This window comes from Rhopilema esculentum, chromosome 17 (assembly GCF_057945365.1).
Source record: "Rhopilema esculentum isolate cy_ngs chromosome 17, ASM5794536v1, whole genome shotgun sequence".
NCBI lineage: Eukaryota > Metazoa > Cnidaria > Scyphozoa > Rhizostomeae > Rhizostomatidae > Rhopilema > Rhopilema esculentum.
Genome location: NC_142831.1, coordinates 3,478,674 through 3,494,969, shown reverse-complemented (window position 1 = coordinate 3,494,969; position 16,296 = coordinate 3,478,674). Strand labels below are relative to the sequence as shown.

Here is a 16,296-nt window from a genome sequence, read left to right as displayed (position 1 = left end):
ACTATGGCAACTTGAAAAAGAATCCTTCCTCCTGCTTCCCTCTGAAGAACAGACACAACCAGCGACGGGGTTTCTTGATTTAAAAAGCCAAGGACTGCGAAGGAGACGCCAATCAGATCTGTGATGGTAAGGAAATTGATTATGAAGTATTCAGAAGTACAGTATAACGAGAAATAAGGGTATATTTTAGGGATATTATTCAACATATCCCACGAGTAAATCTAATTACGGTTGTAAAGAGAACAGGGAAGTTCGGACGCCCCCATCGAAAGTTATAGATATCTTTGACTTCTGGTTACTGAAAAATTGTTTTAGGTGAAAAGAAACAAAGAGAAATGACTCAAGTAAATGAAAAGATAAAAGATCACAATCAAGGCGAGTTCTTATGATTTCCTGCTGTCGATTATGCGGCGTAGGAGCCCAAAAATTTTAAGGTATTCGAAGACAAAGCGGGACGTACCGAAACCAATAATAAACGCTTTCGCAAAACTCAGTTTTCATGAAGTAATGATGCAAAAAAACCCTTGTCGTTATGACTATTTATACTTGTGACATAAAAGGCCAGGGTGACTGTGTTGTGCCGTTTTGTCAATCATTTTACCCAAGACAATGCTAGAACGCTTTGATTGGTCTAAAAATAGCATCTTACACAAAAACACGTTGATTTTGTGGGTCATTAGGGCCGCCATTCTTTACAGGGTTAAGAATTTTACATGTCACTTTTTGAAATGTTAAAAATGACAGAATGATGAACATTTTTTTGCATTTAATTTTAAATGCTGTAATAAGAATACGGGAATAAAGACAAGTGCCAGATATTATTTTTTAAAGATATTTTAACGATATAAAAAAGTGGATTAGTCATCAATAAGAGACGAGACTACGAAAAAAGTTATGTTATGTTAAAATGTCAGCTAAAACAGACAGTGCGAAATTAGTATATAACAAAAAAATTGGACCCAATTTTCTGTTCAGAGTTTAGAAAGATGATGGAATTTCAATAATTTGGATTTTCATTCCAGATGAATTGTTTGAATTGTAGACCTTTACAAGGTCGAACCCTTATAAAAGACCTTTGCTATAAGTATTTTTTTATTTATCACGATAACCACAAAATTTATAGTTTTATGGTTGTGCCTATGATCATATTGGAAAAGGATTAACATTATTTTCTTCAAGAAAATCAACATAAATTACTTCTAAATATTAGCTCAAGTGTATAAATCAGACAAATTCTGATGTTGGTTGGAATGGAAATTTCATAAATTGGTTCCATCATTCTATTCAGAGCCAGCAAGTTTAGAAAATCCAAAACGAAGCGTTTCCAACAAAGAAGTTTTTCGTTTGTGGAAAGAGTGGAAATAGCCAAGACGACTGGCTAGAATTTCGTAGCAATCAGCTACGGTATTCCAGTTATGTACAGAGTGGAAATAGCCAAAACGACTGGCTAGAATTGCGTAGCAATCGGCTACGGTATTCCAGTTATGTACAGAGTGGAAATGACAGGTTAGAATTGCGTAGCGAAAAACTTTTGTTGTGTAGCGAAATAGGCTTTCAAAATGAGAAAAAGCATGTCATCCATTTGGAGATGAATCAGCAGTCAGCTCAAATTTGTCATTTTTGTAGCATTTGCAGTATGATTACAAATCATGATTATACTTAAAGGCGCATCAGTCACAAGCAAGATGATTTGGATGAAAGGTATTCACTTGCTCAGCTATCACTTGCTCAGCTCAAGTCTACTTAGTGGAAATGTATCAGTGTGTAAAACTGTGATTAATTATAAGTATTTGGCGATAAAATAACTATCGGATGGTATAATACATGACGAGATAATCGTCTAATGATACAAACAAGATTATAAAGAATAGAAAGAATGTCTAGGAGTAAAGCGAAACTTAACAAGACAGCTTTTTACGTTAAATGGGAAAATCGGAAAATCGCTTTAGGGAAAAAAGGTAAGCATGACGTAAGCTTCCCTGGGTGCCAGAGCCTCAGAGAGTCAAAGGATGAAGAACGGGGGAAAGGAAATGCGAAGAAGAATGGAAGAGGAAAGGGCTTTGGCATCCAGGGTAGACGTAAACAGACTATGAAGATCATGATCTATATAGCTACAACTCACTTGTCACCTGTTTGACTTGTATGAACAAAAAATGTAATCGTTCTTTGAGTTTTACAAGAGTAAAAAAAATACTACACCTATTTTTGGAAAAAGAGGCTTGTTCCTGTAGATTACTATCTTTGCTCAATGCGTAAAAATTTGTCAAAGTTTCAAAAGCAGATATTTCCTGGTTGCAAAGAGAGTAATACAAATCGTATGGCAATTACCTGGAGAGTAATTCATTAAAAATCATCTCACAATTATCATCATCTGTATAAACGATTAACAGAGCATTTGAAAAAAACAGAAGAGCAGCCTCCATCAAGATCAAAAATGTCGTCAAATGCCAGATATAAGCATCAATTTATTTGATAAAGAAAAGTTTTTCCTTTAAAATATTTTCTGACTCTGCATAATACTGATAATATTTTGCTCCCATTAATCCGATAGATTTTATACAAGGACGTCTGCCTGAAATACTCAAATCCGCGCAACCTTTCAAAAGATGCGAAGGTTGGGAAGCGTTTAAACCTTAATCTGTTTCGTTTAAACCTTAAGGTGTCTCTTGAAAGCCAGTTCATTACTAGTAAAATTTACGGTATGGTCGCGTTCAGCACATTAGGTCTGTGCCAAAGTGTTTTCATTAATTTCATCTATAAGAGGCTGATATGATCAATTGGTACCGAGGCAGGACAATACTCAGGCTTTTTGTAAGCAAGACAGTTTGGTCAATCAAATATTTCGTTCTATAGACTCTATTTCAAACATTGGTACTAGTGGATACCTTGAAATAGATTGGAAGTAGACGTATATATGCAATACTGTCATAGGCAGTATGGTCGCAATTTGCAATGAAGCATGAAACCAACTAATACTTATTATAGCAAGGCAAAGAATTTGCTAAAATCTCCCATGGTTTTTCCAGCGGTTTTCTTAATTTACACATTATATATTTGCACAAGCACTTAATGCTTTGGGTTAGGCCTATGACGAAATGAGCTTTGCATTTCCAAACGAATAATCCCAACTTGATAATGCTGAAGATCTATAGTCCTATTTCAATATATCAGAGTAGGGATACTGTACTTAAAAACCACGTTATTCATTATTAAACATTATCAGATGCAAATTCACAATTTTAGAACACTGTAAGACTTAATTTCTTGATAATACGAAGATGTCCGGTCAATTAAGACGAATGGACCTTAAGCAACTCTCTACTAGTCCAGATATCAAATATTCAACCAGCAAGCTTTAGCTAATCATTACTCAAGTGCAAAAATACGGTTTATTTTAAGTTCCGGATTATGGAACGGTTTAAATTAGCTCCACTTTCCCATGACTTTGATATGGGCGTGTCACCTCTATTGATAATCGCTATATCCACATGATTTTCTATGGATTACAGAGATGATATATTGGCTTAACTTTTGCAACGGATTCCATGCGTTCACTATAACGAGACATTCTGAATAATACTTCGTATGTGTCCATTCCCAGAGACCTAACGTAATTCACAACGATGTAACCGAGAAAGTGATTAACACAACCGCTACGATTAAAGCCATTCCATCGCTACTTTTACAGTTGCCAGTCAATACAAAGACGATAAAAATTGTAAAATTATCTGAAGTGATCCTCAGTGTTGGTTTTAGGGTGTAGGTATTGAGAAGGATTCGACACGTTTGAGTATTATAAATTTACAAATTGAATTTTGTCCTCGGGGCAGCTGAGAAAAGGAAAAAACATATAAAACAATACTCAAGACTTTTGGTGTTCAAAGCATAGGCTAGAATACAGTAATAACATGCATAAAAAAACTGCAGATTACGACCACCTAGGCTGACGTTTTGCTAATGAAGCATATTCAGTGTAGGAACCATTATGTAGTAGTAGAGTAATCAGTTGCAGAAAATCACAAACTGACTAAAATGGCTCTTATACTTTCAAAGATAGTTATTTTTTCTTACAAGCCAAAGCATTTACAATATACATCAGAAGAAAAACTCATTCACTTTTGTTCCCTCTTCGTTCACCTTTTCTAGAATCTTATTCAACGTCCTCATTGCAGGCAAACATTTCAGTCTCTCTATTCTTTCAAATCTGTTAACTTGAATTGTACTTAGTGAGACTACCTAATAACTGCACGATAAAAGCTTGAAGTTCTGCCATCTTTCTCACAACTACGCTAATGTCTATATATACCAAATGACAATAAAACGGTTACAAATCAAAAGGAAGAATAATGGGACCCAAAATCCCCGGATTTTGGAGAGCATTGTATAGCTGATAACGAAAAGTGTAAACTCTTGAAATAGAAAAACTTGAGAGAAACTTTTAAATTGGAAAGTACGATGATGACGGACTGGAATTCACATCAATGGGGATTTGTGTTATATAGTATATTTGGTGATTTTTGCTATTTCTGAATCCATTCTTATGAGCAGATATCTTTGAGCGTTTAGCGAAACGACGGCAATTAACTTAACAAGAAAAAAGTGGTCAGGATTAGATTTTAAGTCACTTACAAAAAAGTATCAAATAGTCTAGAGATGTGATTTCCAAAAAAAGATCCTTTAGCGCAATTATAATGACCTTTTGCCAGGCAAACCTCGGACCACCTCTGAATTGAATCGGTGAATACAGAACTGACAAAATGTCGGTACAGTTATGGAACAGTCAAAGAAGGAGATTATGATCCACCTTTGCTAGCAATACTGTCAAGACAGTATCTTAATCCTGATAATACTGGGCCCGTATCAAATATATTGCTCAGCCGGTACATAACACTCGAGAATAGCCAATTTTAGCAAATGCACAATACGAATCAATGTCTTTCTCTCCATAGCGGACACCCCCTACAGATAAACGCAAAACAAACAACAAACACTCCATACTTAAAAACCGTTATCAGATCCCAGCATGTTATTAATCCGTATTCACAATAGGGTGAAGCTCTAAGGGAAATGGTAACAGATTATCATTTTTCGCGAAGAAAGGAATTCATCGGCACAATAGTCTCTCCAATTGCCATAAGAGGAGGAGATTTTTAGTGTTCATTCGCAATAAGGATATGGACATTTTTAAACCCCTGTTTTTGGGACTTGACAAAAAAGGGAGCCAAAAAGCATCCTTGTCGCAATACAGTGCTGAGATTAATTTCCATTTCAAGGACTGATCAGTTGAACCTTATCTGAATATACCATCGGCATGTAGATTGACTATTGAGTTGATAGTAGCTGATTTTAAAACGTCTCTTTCCATATGAAATTTGCAAACACTTTTTGAGGATTCAAAATTAAAAAGAAGGCAAACATTTTGAAACATACAATAAAATCCTTGTGAATAAAGTCCACCGTAAAATTCCTAGTAGTAGCTCAAAGAAATCATGATTTCTTATCTACTATGTCAGTTTATATTAAACCAAAGTTATTTTTAAAGGAAGAAGAGAATGGCTGAATTCTCCATGAAGAACTGAAATTATTGCTCTGGGACTGGCTTGGCAGTTTGCCTGGAAAGGAAGTCGTACAGTGCTTACAGGCTGTCTCTGATGCAAACAAGAATGCATCGATCTCTAATGCTCTCAGAGGTATTAAACCAGGTTAAAAAGATTTCATCGCTTGGAGAACATACGTAAATCGTCATATAGAAGTTGATTATTCTGCGCATCTTGCAGCCAAAGTCGATAAGATCGCAATATCATCGTATCATGAACATGCCCAGTAAGGGTGCTACTAGTTATTGAACATAAATTATAATCCTTTAAACGATCCATTCAACTAGACCGCTTCTACAAATGGTCCTAACTTAATTATCGCGACACAATATCATTCTAGAAACCCAATTAGCAAAAAGTAAACATATCTTTATTAAAAAACACTTACGATGCAGCAAAATGAAATCTAGACCTCTGTAGACTGGTTTGTTGGGATAATCGGAAATGAGCTTGGATTTCACCCAGATCCCAACAAACTGTGAGAAGTTGCTTTTAGAAAGCGTCTCGCCCATTGTGGAAAAGTTTGGCGCAAAAACGATTAAATTTAGGCCGACCAGCAAACTTTACATCTATTTGAAGAATGATTTCTATGGCATTGTTTCTTTGGTTTTTCCAGTAGGATAAACGCTTGAAGACGCCTCTTAAGAACATTGTTATGAAATCGGGCAGACAGTCTTGCAACTAGATTAGAGTAAGCGCTTTGGCCAAAGTCTACCTCACACGTAGAAGCACGAAGAAGCTAGCCTTAATCCACGTTTAAAACGGAAATACAAACGAAATTATTTGAATATAACAAGCCTAGGTTTTCTTGTTCGTGAAAAAATCGTCTTTGTTCTTAAGTAAAAGTTACTAGAAATAGACAGCCAAACCTTGAAGCTTTGGCTTGGATTGTCTAATGGGCTGAATAAAAGTAATAAACAAAGGAAAAATTATATACACAGAAACTAATTTTAGTAAATGCTTTAGGCATATAAAAAGGATCCGATATTACTGTTTTTTTACTAGAAACAGCATAGTTTAGACTGGTACCATAATAGGTTTTCATTCACGATTGTTTTGAGGCTGAATCAAGCCTATTTTAAAATAACCAAAGAAAACTAAAACGAAGATTCCAGCAAACTTCCCTCGATTTTCATTCTTTTCCAAAAATAATATTTCAAGGACTGACAACCGAGGTGGCATATTGGCTGTGATGAGTTGTTGCTTGGTAACGTGTTTGGAAGCTACTTTCTCTGATTTGTGCATGCACTACCGTACGAAGTTATCAACATAGCAAAGTTTAAAGCAAAGATCAGCAAGAAAGCCCGCCCAGATACACTTGTTAGGAAAATTTCGAGTCAAACGTCGACTTTTTCTCGTTTTAATACCAAACCTTTGCAAGTTGCAACGAGAAACTATCCCTGACGTGCAGTTTTCAAAGGACTCCCGTTTATCAATTTTTACGACAAAATATAATCTGTTAAAAGGTTTTTCCGGAAAGAAGGATATTCTCTGGTACTATTTTTTTGGATGGCAACACACACAAATAGTGAGCTCTCGAACTGTAGTTGAAATACTTTGGGGTTGAGGATAAGAAAATTATGGAAAGTTCCCAGTAACCTTCCTCGAAAATAAACATACAATCATTGCTAAAAGTACTTGGGAACACAGCAATATGCGTTGTGTTTTTACATTTTTCTACTCTTTTCCCTGAAAATTTTTAGTCTGCACCCAAAATAATTTTTTGACAGTTTAGAAAAATATCATACAATTTGCAAGAAAAACCGTACTTCCTAATCCCCAGCGTCGTTTTGTAGTAAACCAACATCGTTCAAAAGGGGGGATGGGGATGGCTGAATTTGCCCTTAAAATCTTACGTTAGTGTACCAAGACTTTTTGCAGGCATTGTAGCTGAGTTCCAGGGGATTTTTTATCGCCATTTTCTGATGCAGCATTATAAAATATCATCTAATGCTAGCGTGTTCTAAAATATCCTTAACTCATTGGTTCGATAGTTAGCATTTGCAAGATAAAAAACTGGACGCTGAGGCTTTATTTAAACTTTTAAAAAATCTCTGTATTCTGGACCCTGGTCTTTCGCCAAAATGTTTTTGCGTTAGAAATTCTGAGTCTGATTGTTTAAATTGAAAATGTAAAACTTTCTGAAAAGATTGGTTCAGCTACAAGGCGCAGCAAAGACCCCAAAGACCTCTGGCAAGGGTGACTGCTACAGAGTTTTATAGGAGAATTTTCTTAAAACAAAGAGAACGTTATATATACTGGCAAGGCGGCACCACGATAGCTGGAATAGAGAAGCGAACAATACTAACCTTTTGTAGAGCAGATTTTCTCTCTCAGATCAGAAGGGATGCCGGGCTGAGACCGTTATACACAAGTATAGGGATCAGAAGAAGGAAATCAGACTTTCGCAATCCTTTATTCAAATCCTAGGACCGAATAAAAATATTTTCAAAAATTGGCAAAAAATTGATTATCAAAAAACGCAATCAAAATAAAACAGTTTACATGTAAAGTGAAAAAGATTCGTAAACTATGGGGTAATGTTATTGTAAAATAGATGTTTTCGTTACTTTTTAACAACAATTTGAGGCTTCGTTGGACCACCAGCGAGACAGGAGGACGGTAAACAAACAGATAAATTGAGATAAAAGCATCAAGATTAAACTGTAATTGATTTTCAAATAAAAGTGAGGATTGAATAAAAGAGGAGGACGAAGCGGAGGAAAGTATTCTTGAATAGATGTTTTCATCCAGTGTAAAAAGCTGCTTAATAGTGAAATGAATTCAAGTAACACTTTCGAGCTTTTCGAATTTATCTTTCTCTGGTTCGAAGCAAACAATTGAACTTTTACAAAATAAACCTCTAAACTGGCATGGCTTTCATATGTATCTCAAGACCCATATGTTCCCCATACAGGCCTTCCTTGAAGGCAGCAAGCCTGATCGAACAAAGCTAAACGTGAAAGCTCATTGGCTGGTGATGATTTTGTTCAGACCAATCAGCTTCACTTTAACCGGCCCGTCAGTATTCATGCCACAGCTCTCATAACGGTACAATTTTTACCAACATTTGATCCTAAGACTTAGCTAGTAGCTTATTTCAAGAAAAACCTTGTAAATAAGGAATTTGGGTTTCAGCAGTTTGGATTCAAAGGGATCCGGCAGCAAAGAACACAGCAGGACTAGCGCTTTACTGCAGTGCAGAGTTCTGTTTGGCAAATTCTCTTAGTAGTCGCCTGTAATATATTCAACAGCAAATTGCAACATTTTTGGCTAAGGGAAACGATGAGTAAGCTGCACTTCCCATCCCTGGCAACGGTACTTCTTGCTATTTGTTTGAATGGCTTATGCGTGATTTTCCACAAAGTCCGATTCCCATTTGACATTTTTTGTGCGCGCGGGCGTAGCGCCTAATTCTGAGCATGCATAGTTAGAATCAAGTGGTCTCGATTTTGCGTCCGCTGAGAGCGCCAGAAAGTTGATAGGATCTCAACTTTTTGTGCGCTCGGTCACTTGACAGCACCACAGATTTTGGCGCTATGCCCGCGCGAATAAAAAATGTCTAATGGAAATCGGCCTTAATATCAAATATTTTTGAGCGCTTCTTCAGCAAAGACATAACAAAATTTTTCGTGGCAATGCTTTAGCAACAAATAAAACAATCCTGTAAATAATTTTGATTTTGTTTTAATAGGCGACATTTGTCGTTTAACTTACAAAGAATTGTCAACAGCATATATTTACAACTTATCTTAGAAATTGCAATTGTTTGTAACTTAATGAATGGAAAGAAACTGTTTTTTGCAAGATGGGCAGGCAATGCGTAGATGCCTTTTACAAAAATATTTTGTGACAGAAATTTATTTGGATATGAAAACCTCCGTTTACAAGCAAAAATTCAATGCAAAGAGCGCAACATTCAATCCTGACAAACAAACTATTCGATTGTTATTATTTTAATAAAAAACACGCCCAAACACTTTTCGAATATACCTGTTGATTTTGGTCCACTTTTTAAAGACTTGTGTTCATTGTCAAAATCGTTGGGGACAAAAGCAATAATTCCTCTAACATAAAATAATTATCTTTTGACAAACAAACTTAGAGATTGATGTTTTTATACAAAAGGAATTAACCCAAGCTTTTTCTAAAGTCTGGTTTGGTTTTGGAAAGTCTGAAAATGTTTAGTTCGATTTTGGTTTTCCTGTCAAAGACCTGGGCACTTAAAAACAACTCTAATAATATATAAAGTTGGACAGAAGTTGACAGAAGCAATAATTACCATAATCCAGACCTGTATAAAGTTATTTTAAATTCAACTTATAAATGCACCCATTGATTTTAGATAAAAAAATTCTAAAAAAATTCTAGATATTTTGTTACTTTCACTATTTGAAAAATTTAACTATTCTAAAATTATAAAACGAAAACTGTTTGAAAGCAATCATTTCGTAATGATAAACAAGACGTACTACTGAATGACCCTGAAAAATGTTTTCTCTTTATATAACTGATTTTCTTGATTTCCTACCTCTAAACAAATAAAAATAAAGCCATGTCAGTAAGAAAGAAAAAGTGACAGAAACTGAAATTCTATATGATGCATTTGTTTACAATCTGTTCTGAAAATACAAAAACTACTTTCGCACAAAATCTGAAGCAAGAAATGGTTTCTTGTGCAACTCTTTGAACACGATTAAGGACCCGTTTTGGTACAGCATGAGCCTTAAAATACATCTAGAAATAATGAATCAATATAATATGAAGATAATATACCCAGAGGATAGACAAATTGGCTAATTAAATAATAAAATGTCACTTTTTACTTTCAAGACAGTTTAATTAAAGCTGTCATGCTGCTGTCAATGTTCCTTTCTACTCTTACACAAATTTTCAAACATTCACGGAAATCAAATTAATTCAAAGTTAATCTTGTTCGCCTTGAATTAGCTTGGTAAAAAAAGGAAATTGCTAAAGAGGCTGCCGCAATTTCCATTTTTTTGTTATACTAAAAAACTTATCACTAATTAAAAGGAAACATGGATTTCTCATCATTCCTAATGCTCAAGCTGCTGCAAAGAGTTCACAATCAATGTATACTTTGTATGATACACCAATGATGACCAATCTGGACGTTATGACAGCGTCGATTTTCGGTCCAATTTCGGTTATCTGGCTATACTGACCAGCATACCCAATTGGTTTCCCGCAATTTGGATTCAATAAAGGGCTTCGGATGCAAAAGTTTGGAGTTCGAGTCCCTAACATGACAAAACTTTCACCCAGAGTGAGGAGAGTCGCCAGCTCTCTGCAATTCCAGGCGTAAGAATCACGAGGTGTGGTCACATCGAAAGGAAGGACCGGGACATTGCCCGAGAAGCATAGCTCCCAGTGTCCTAAAAACTACCCTCGGAAGCAAGGTAGACACAAATACAAACAGAAACAATAACACGAGAAGCTATTCCTTTATCGATTACAAAACAATTTTTCACTATCTGTTGCCAAAAGCCTATGCATTATGAGCCTAATTGAGCCTGTGGAGGAGTAAGATTTGGCAATGTATATTTTAGAAAAATCACTGCCTACTGAGAGGGTTTTGTTCAAAAGATTCAGTGAGAACGCTAATAGTTATGCAAATATGAAAACATTGCATATGGTGTCCAAATTCTAATTGCTATCGAAAATATTCTTGAAAATAAAAACGATATAATCTTGATAACTCAAACTTCAAAGAACAAAAATGGTTGGAGTTAACGAATGTTCAAGTTAATGGATGTTTGGCGCTTGGAAAGTATTGGGGAAGGTTAAAGGCAATCTGTCTCGATGTTGATTGATTATAAGAACAAAGGGATTTTTTATTGCTTCCAGTCCCCCTTTAATTTATCGCATTGTAAAAATATGGCGAAGCGATGGAATTGTGTTTGGGCTATTGTTTCAGCTATTGTTCTCGTTAACCAATCCACAACGAAACAGTTTGCCTTTAAAGTGGAAGGTTAGACAACAGTTCGCGTTATCATGGAGTTATCGGGCGCTTGATTTACAAGGATTGCGCTGCAGTTCGTGTCTGGTCTCTGCATGAAAATATACATTTTCTGAAATAGGTGAATTATTGTGTATTTAAAGGGGGCATATGCTTCACGCTAACACAAAGAAACTGTGTGCCGCCAGTAAAGAGTTTAGTACTGCAAAGAATGAAAAAGAAGGCAAGTTGGCCAAGTAAAAAACGGAGACGTCTGAAAGAATAGAACCACTTTTGATAAATTGATGAGCTTCAAAAAGGAATAGTCAGTTAAGGCTACTTTGTCTTTCTCCTTGGCGACAATTTCACCTCACAAATGACATCACTGACTATTGAAAGGACCGTTGAGTTGAGATAAGGAACAGAAGAAATCCACAGCAGAACTCAAGATAACATTATGTAGAATTGACATACGATAAAAATGAAGCTAACGTTATATATGAAAAGGTTAAAACGATCTGAGTTAAAAAAAGGCTGGAGCAAACGGTGATAAATCTGTAGTCTAATTCTAGATAACATTAAGTAACATGATGTAACTAGCATATGGGTGTACAGGATAAGCCTTCGAAAGGGTGATGATGCATCTCGGATATTCATGATTAATCAACAGATTGAGGTTTAGAAGAACATAAAACAAGGAATATAAAGAGTAACAGAAGAGTCAAATACAGCCAAGATAAAACAACTATTGTGAAAAACAAAGAAATAGGATAATCAAACGTTGAGTTTTCAACAAGCAAAAGAACTTGAGGGAAGACTCAGGGACATTAGATAGTGTCGAATATGATGTGTATACCTGAGATGGAAGTGAGAAACAAGCGAAAAAAAAGAGCGACTGATAAGAACGAGACTATCAGGGCGATTAGAGAATAGAGAAGGATTCACTTGAATTGAAAAGAAGGCAGAGAAAAACAAGTATAAGGAGACTGGAGTTAGGGGAAAAGATTGAAGTTAGGAGGAAATGTAATAGCAAAAATATATATAAGATGAGGTGAGTATCCATAACAACAAAGGCAATTCATGACGAATTTATCGTCTGTTGAGGCGATAGAGCAAGTTAATGAAATACAAAGACAGATAATTACGAACATACATTATTTGTACATTAATAAGAATAAAAAAGGAAGTTATAAGACAAATAAAATGGGAATCCGTATATAGAATAGCGATGTTTATACTGAAGATATAGTTTGAAGAATAATTACAAAAAGGCTTTGTATCAAGAATACAAGTTTCATCAGTACTGTATAATCCCAAATAAGGTAGTTCTTCAAGGTAAGACAATTAGGATGAAAGCAACAACAGATGTCCAATGGAAAAGCAGCGTAAGGTAGAGACTTTTCAAAGTTGGCGAGTTCATATAGTAAAGAGTTGGCTGAATGCAAAGGTTATACCGTGCTTTGAATGATTCATTTCACGTAACAGCACGATGGTTGAGTTAGTTTTTTGTTCAAGACAATTTAACATAGATATCTCTCTTTCTCGCTTACAATCAAACAATGAACAGAAGCCTTCTTATAACAAATTCTAATACTTCTAGTTTAATAACAAATTACAGAAGAGAATTTTTCGAATTTCACGTAGACGAAGAGGCCAATTTATATACTTAGTTAAAACAAAGAAACAAAGCTTACCCAGTTGTCAAACTGTCGCCTCGCAGATGAGAAAAGAGAACCAGTTATTATCCAATCTATGCAGTAGCAACATAGATACGATTTCAAAACCAATCGCCAAACACACAGATTAGAATGGGGTCTTCAAAAGCATAAGACAGTTGGATATAATGAATGAGGTTACACATTTCGTGAGAGAAAACAGCCGTGTCCTTTCTGCTTTGTCTAAAGAAGCTTACACTATTTAATCTTTTTCATTTCCGCGAAAAGTTAATTCTCTACGATAAGTGGATTGTATCGTAGTCTAAGAATGTTGTTTTTGGTTCTTGCTGTTGATTTTGCCCTTACCTGTAAAATAGCTAAATCTAAGGTGCTTTTGATTTTCGTTTATTCAATTTCTTTTTTAACTGGAATAAGCATCCGTTTTTTTGACAACAATATGCCATTATAAACAAAAAAACAAACAGCACTATGTATAAAAAGATTTACTGCAAAATTTTTTGAAAGTCAACTACGTTAGTGCAGATTCTGCCTGACATCAAAAGATTGCACCAATTATTTGTGCAATTTAATGTCTCTTGCAAAAAATGAATTTTCATTAATTCTGTATATCCTTGAATCTATTTCAAAAGCTTACTGTAAACATGATTAATTAGTTTTTACAATGACTTGAAAATGATATTATATCTATTTCTCGTGTTATATTGCCAATTCAAATTTCACAAGATCTCTCTGAAACACATTCCCATATCAGTGCATCCGATAAAAACCATAATAAGGCAATTGTCATAGTACTTAATAAGAATGACAAATGACAAGTCATGTATAAGATTATCCTGAGAAGAAACATCATTCAAAAGAAGAGAGGACATGCGAAAGTAGAAGTCATCTCGCAAAAATGACATGTCATAAAAGAAAACTTGTCACCAATAAGACACGTCAAGACAATCTAACAAGTTCCACAACCGACTGCCTTAAAAACAAATATCACACTCAAACCACAATTTATCTATTTTCTTAACTGGAAACGTTCTCGGATTCTCAGTTAAGGACTGTTATATCATATTTCAGTGTCTTATTCAAAAATGAAAATTCCACAGAGCATTCACTTCTGTCTAGGTGAGGAACGTAAGGTATCTGATCCCCGCAAGGCACCTGCGATGGAGCCAGTTGAAGTTCCAGATGCTAAAGTTATTCGTTCGAGTAAACAAACATGGTAGTTATTTTTCTTCGTTAGTCAACAGAATTATATAATAATGATTCAAATTATCCAAAAAGCAAATTACTGGTTACTTAGCTATGTAACATCACTGGATTAACTACCAGGTCATACGTTCTGATCTCACGTTCCATCCGCTATGATTCACAGTCGAGTGAAAGGAATCTCCTAAAATCGCAGGCAAGTCTCAAACCCGATAGCACCACCACGTTCAAAGATGTTACAATAACAACAAGGCTAAGCTAGATAAAACAAATTACACATTACCTTTTCCAGCGTATGTATTAACTTCAAGAGCTCTGTCAAATCTGAATGACCTTGTTGTGTGTTTGCCCTCTCCTGAAAGTATATATGCATATATACATATGGTCGCTATTAGACACGGTATATGTCTAGATCGAAAAGAGGCTTGTTGTCTCACAGTCAATGAAAGGTCTCTTGCAAAAAGCCACATATCGTTTTACAAATCTATTACAATAGTAAAAGAAATTTAATTCCGTGGCTAGCACACGCTAATACGGGGCAACGTTATGAAAACTATACTTAACGGTTACTGCTTACAAAGGAAATTGATATGTCAGTGAAACGCCCACGAATTATATGTCGGTGTAAAACGTAAAACGTAAAACTACCTGTATTGCTCATGAAATATTATAGGAAATGAGAATATCACACAACATTAACTTTTTACTAACACCTTTGAAGAGTAAGATATATCTCTACATTACAAATGGTTTATCAAGTAAACTGATAGTTTGGCTGGAAAGAAGGGAAAATAGTAATGAAAAGGGCTTTGTAGAACAATGTTATGTTTCATAAGGATCTGGATGATATAAACTAGGTGCAAGAATAAGGCAGATAGATTACTCCAGTTGGAACAACACGGGCTAACAAGCACTGTCCTAAAGAGTTGTCTTACTGTGCAAACTAAATGGGTGGTCTTTTGTGAAAGAGGGTGGCGACGAAGTAAGGTCTTCAAAGGTGCAAAGGAAAAACATAGCACACAAATGATCTCTCCTTCGAAAGTTTTCACACATGATTTAGAAGTTTTAATACCCTTCTGTAAAAGCAACGACTGGTCGTAAGGCTTGGTGCAGAATGACCCACCGGATTCAAGGTACTTTAGACTTTAAAAGAGTGTTACAGTGAAGTTTAACTGTGAACTCGCAACTTTTCAATCCACTTGGTAATAGCTTAATCTTGATAATCACCTAAACGGCTACAAGTTCGTGATTCTTTAATGATTTTAGCAGTGTCCTGTTAGATCAGGCAGTTAAAAAAGGAAAATTAAGAGAGAATTCTCTGTTAAAGCCAAACGACTGTTTTTTTCAGTATGCAGTCCTTAAAACCAACTAGAAATCTTAAAATTCTTCAAAATTGCAATCTTTTATCGGTTCTTTCGAAATTTGAGAATCCGTGTATCTGCAATATCAAGTTTTGACACCACTTTTTTTTACTGGCACTTTTTCCCTTTAAGATATTCAGTAAGATAGAGAAAAATCAGTACTGCCGTATGACTACTTTTACATATGACTGCAATGTAAACAGTATTGCCGTATGAGCTAGTGAGAAATCATCTTTTTTGCATTCAATGTATAATATGCCTTGTTTTAGTACATCGATCAAATCTACACCTTCTGGCTGCGTTATTACTAATTCTTCCCTTTATTAAAAACGTTCCTTAATACATCATAAGCTGGCTTCTATTCCTCTTTGCTTCTTTCAACAAAACTTCTTTCTCTGCCCTAACCTATGACCTTTGACCTGACCTTTACACATAAGGCCAAATTTCATCTCTTTGACCCAATTTACGAAAGCGGATATTACTGAATCCCCTCTGCTGCATGA

The 16,296-nt window shown here is 35.4% G+C and overlaps 1 protein-coding gene across 3 annotated transcripts in view; it reads right to left on the bottom strand.

The window, feature by feature from the left end:
• Positions 1-4: 4 nt before the first annotated feature.
• LOC135682030 (uncharacterized) overlaps positions 5-16,296 on the bottom strand; it is a 58,868-nt gene continuing 42,576 nt past the window's right edge. For 2 of the 3 annotated variants that reach the window (XM_065196734.2, XM_065196743.2), the window contains exons 13-15: positions 14,716-14,787; positions 7,907-8,023; positions 5-118 (exon numbers count right to left, since the gene is read on the bottom strand). In XM_065196734.2, the coding sequence (XP_065052806.2) occupies positions 7,931-8,023; positions 14,716-14,787 (165 nt within the window). In that variant the 3' untranslated portion in view covers positions 5-118; positions 7,907-7,930. Of the gene's footprint in view, positions 119-7,906; positions 8,024-13,250; positions 13,307-14,715; positions 14,788-16,296 lie in introns of all 3 variants that reach the window. The other variant, XR_016144831.1, reaches the window with a different exon arrangement.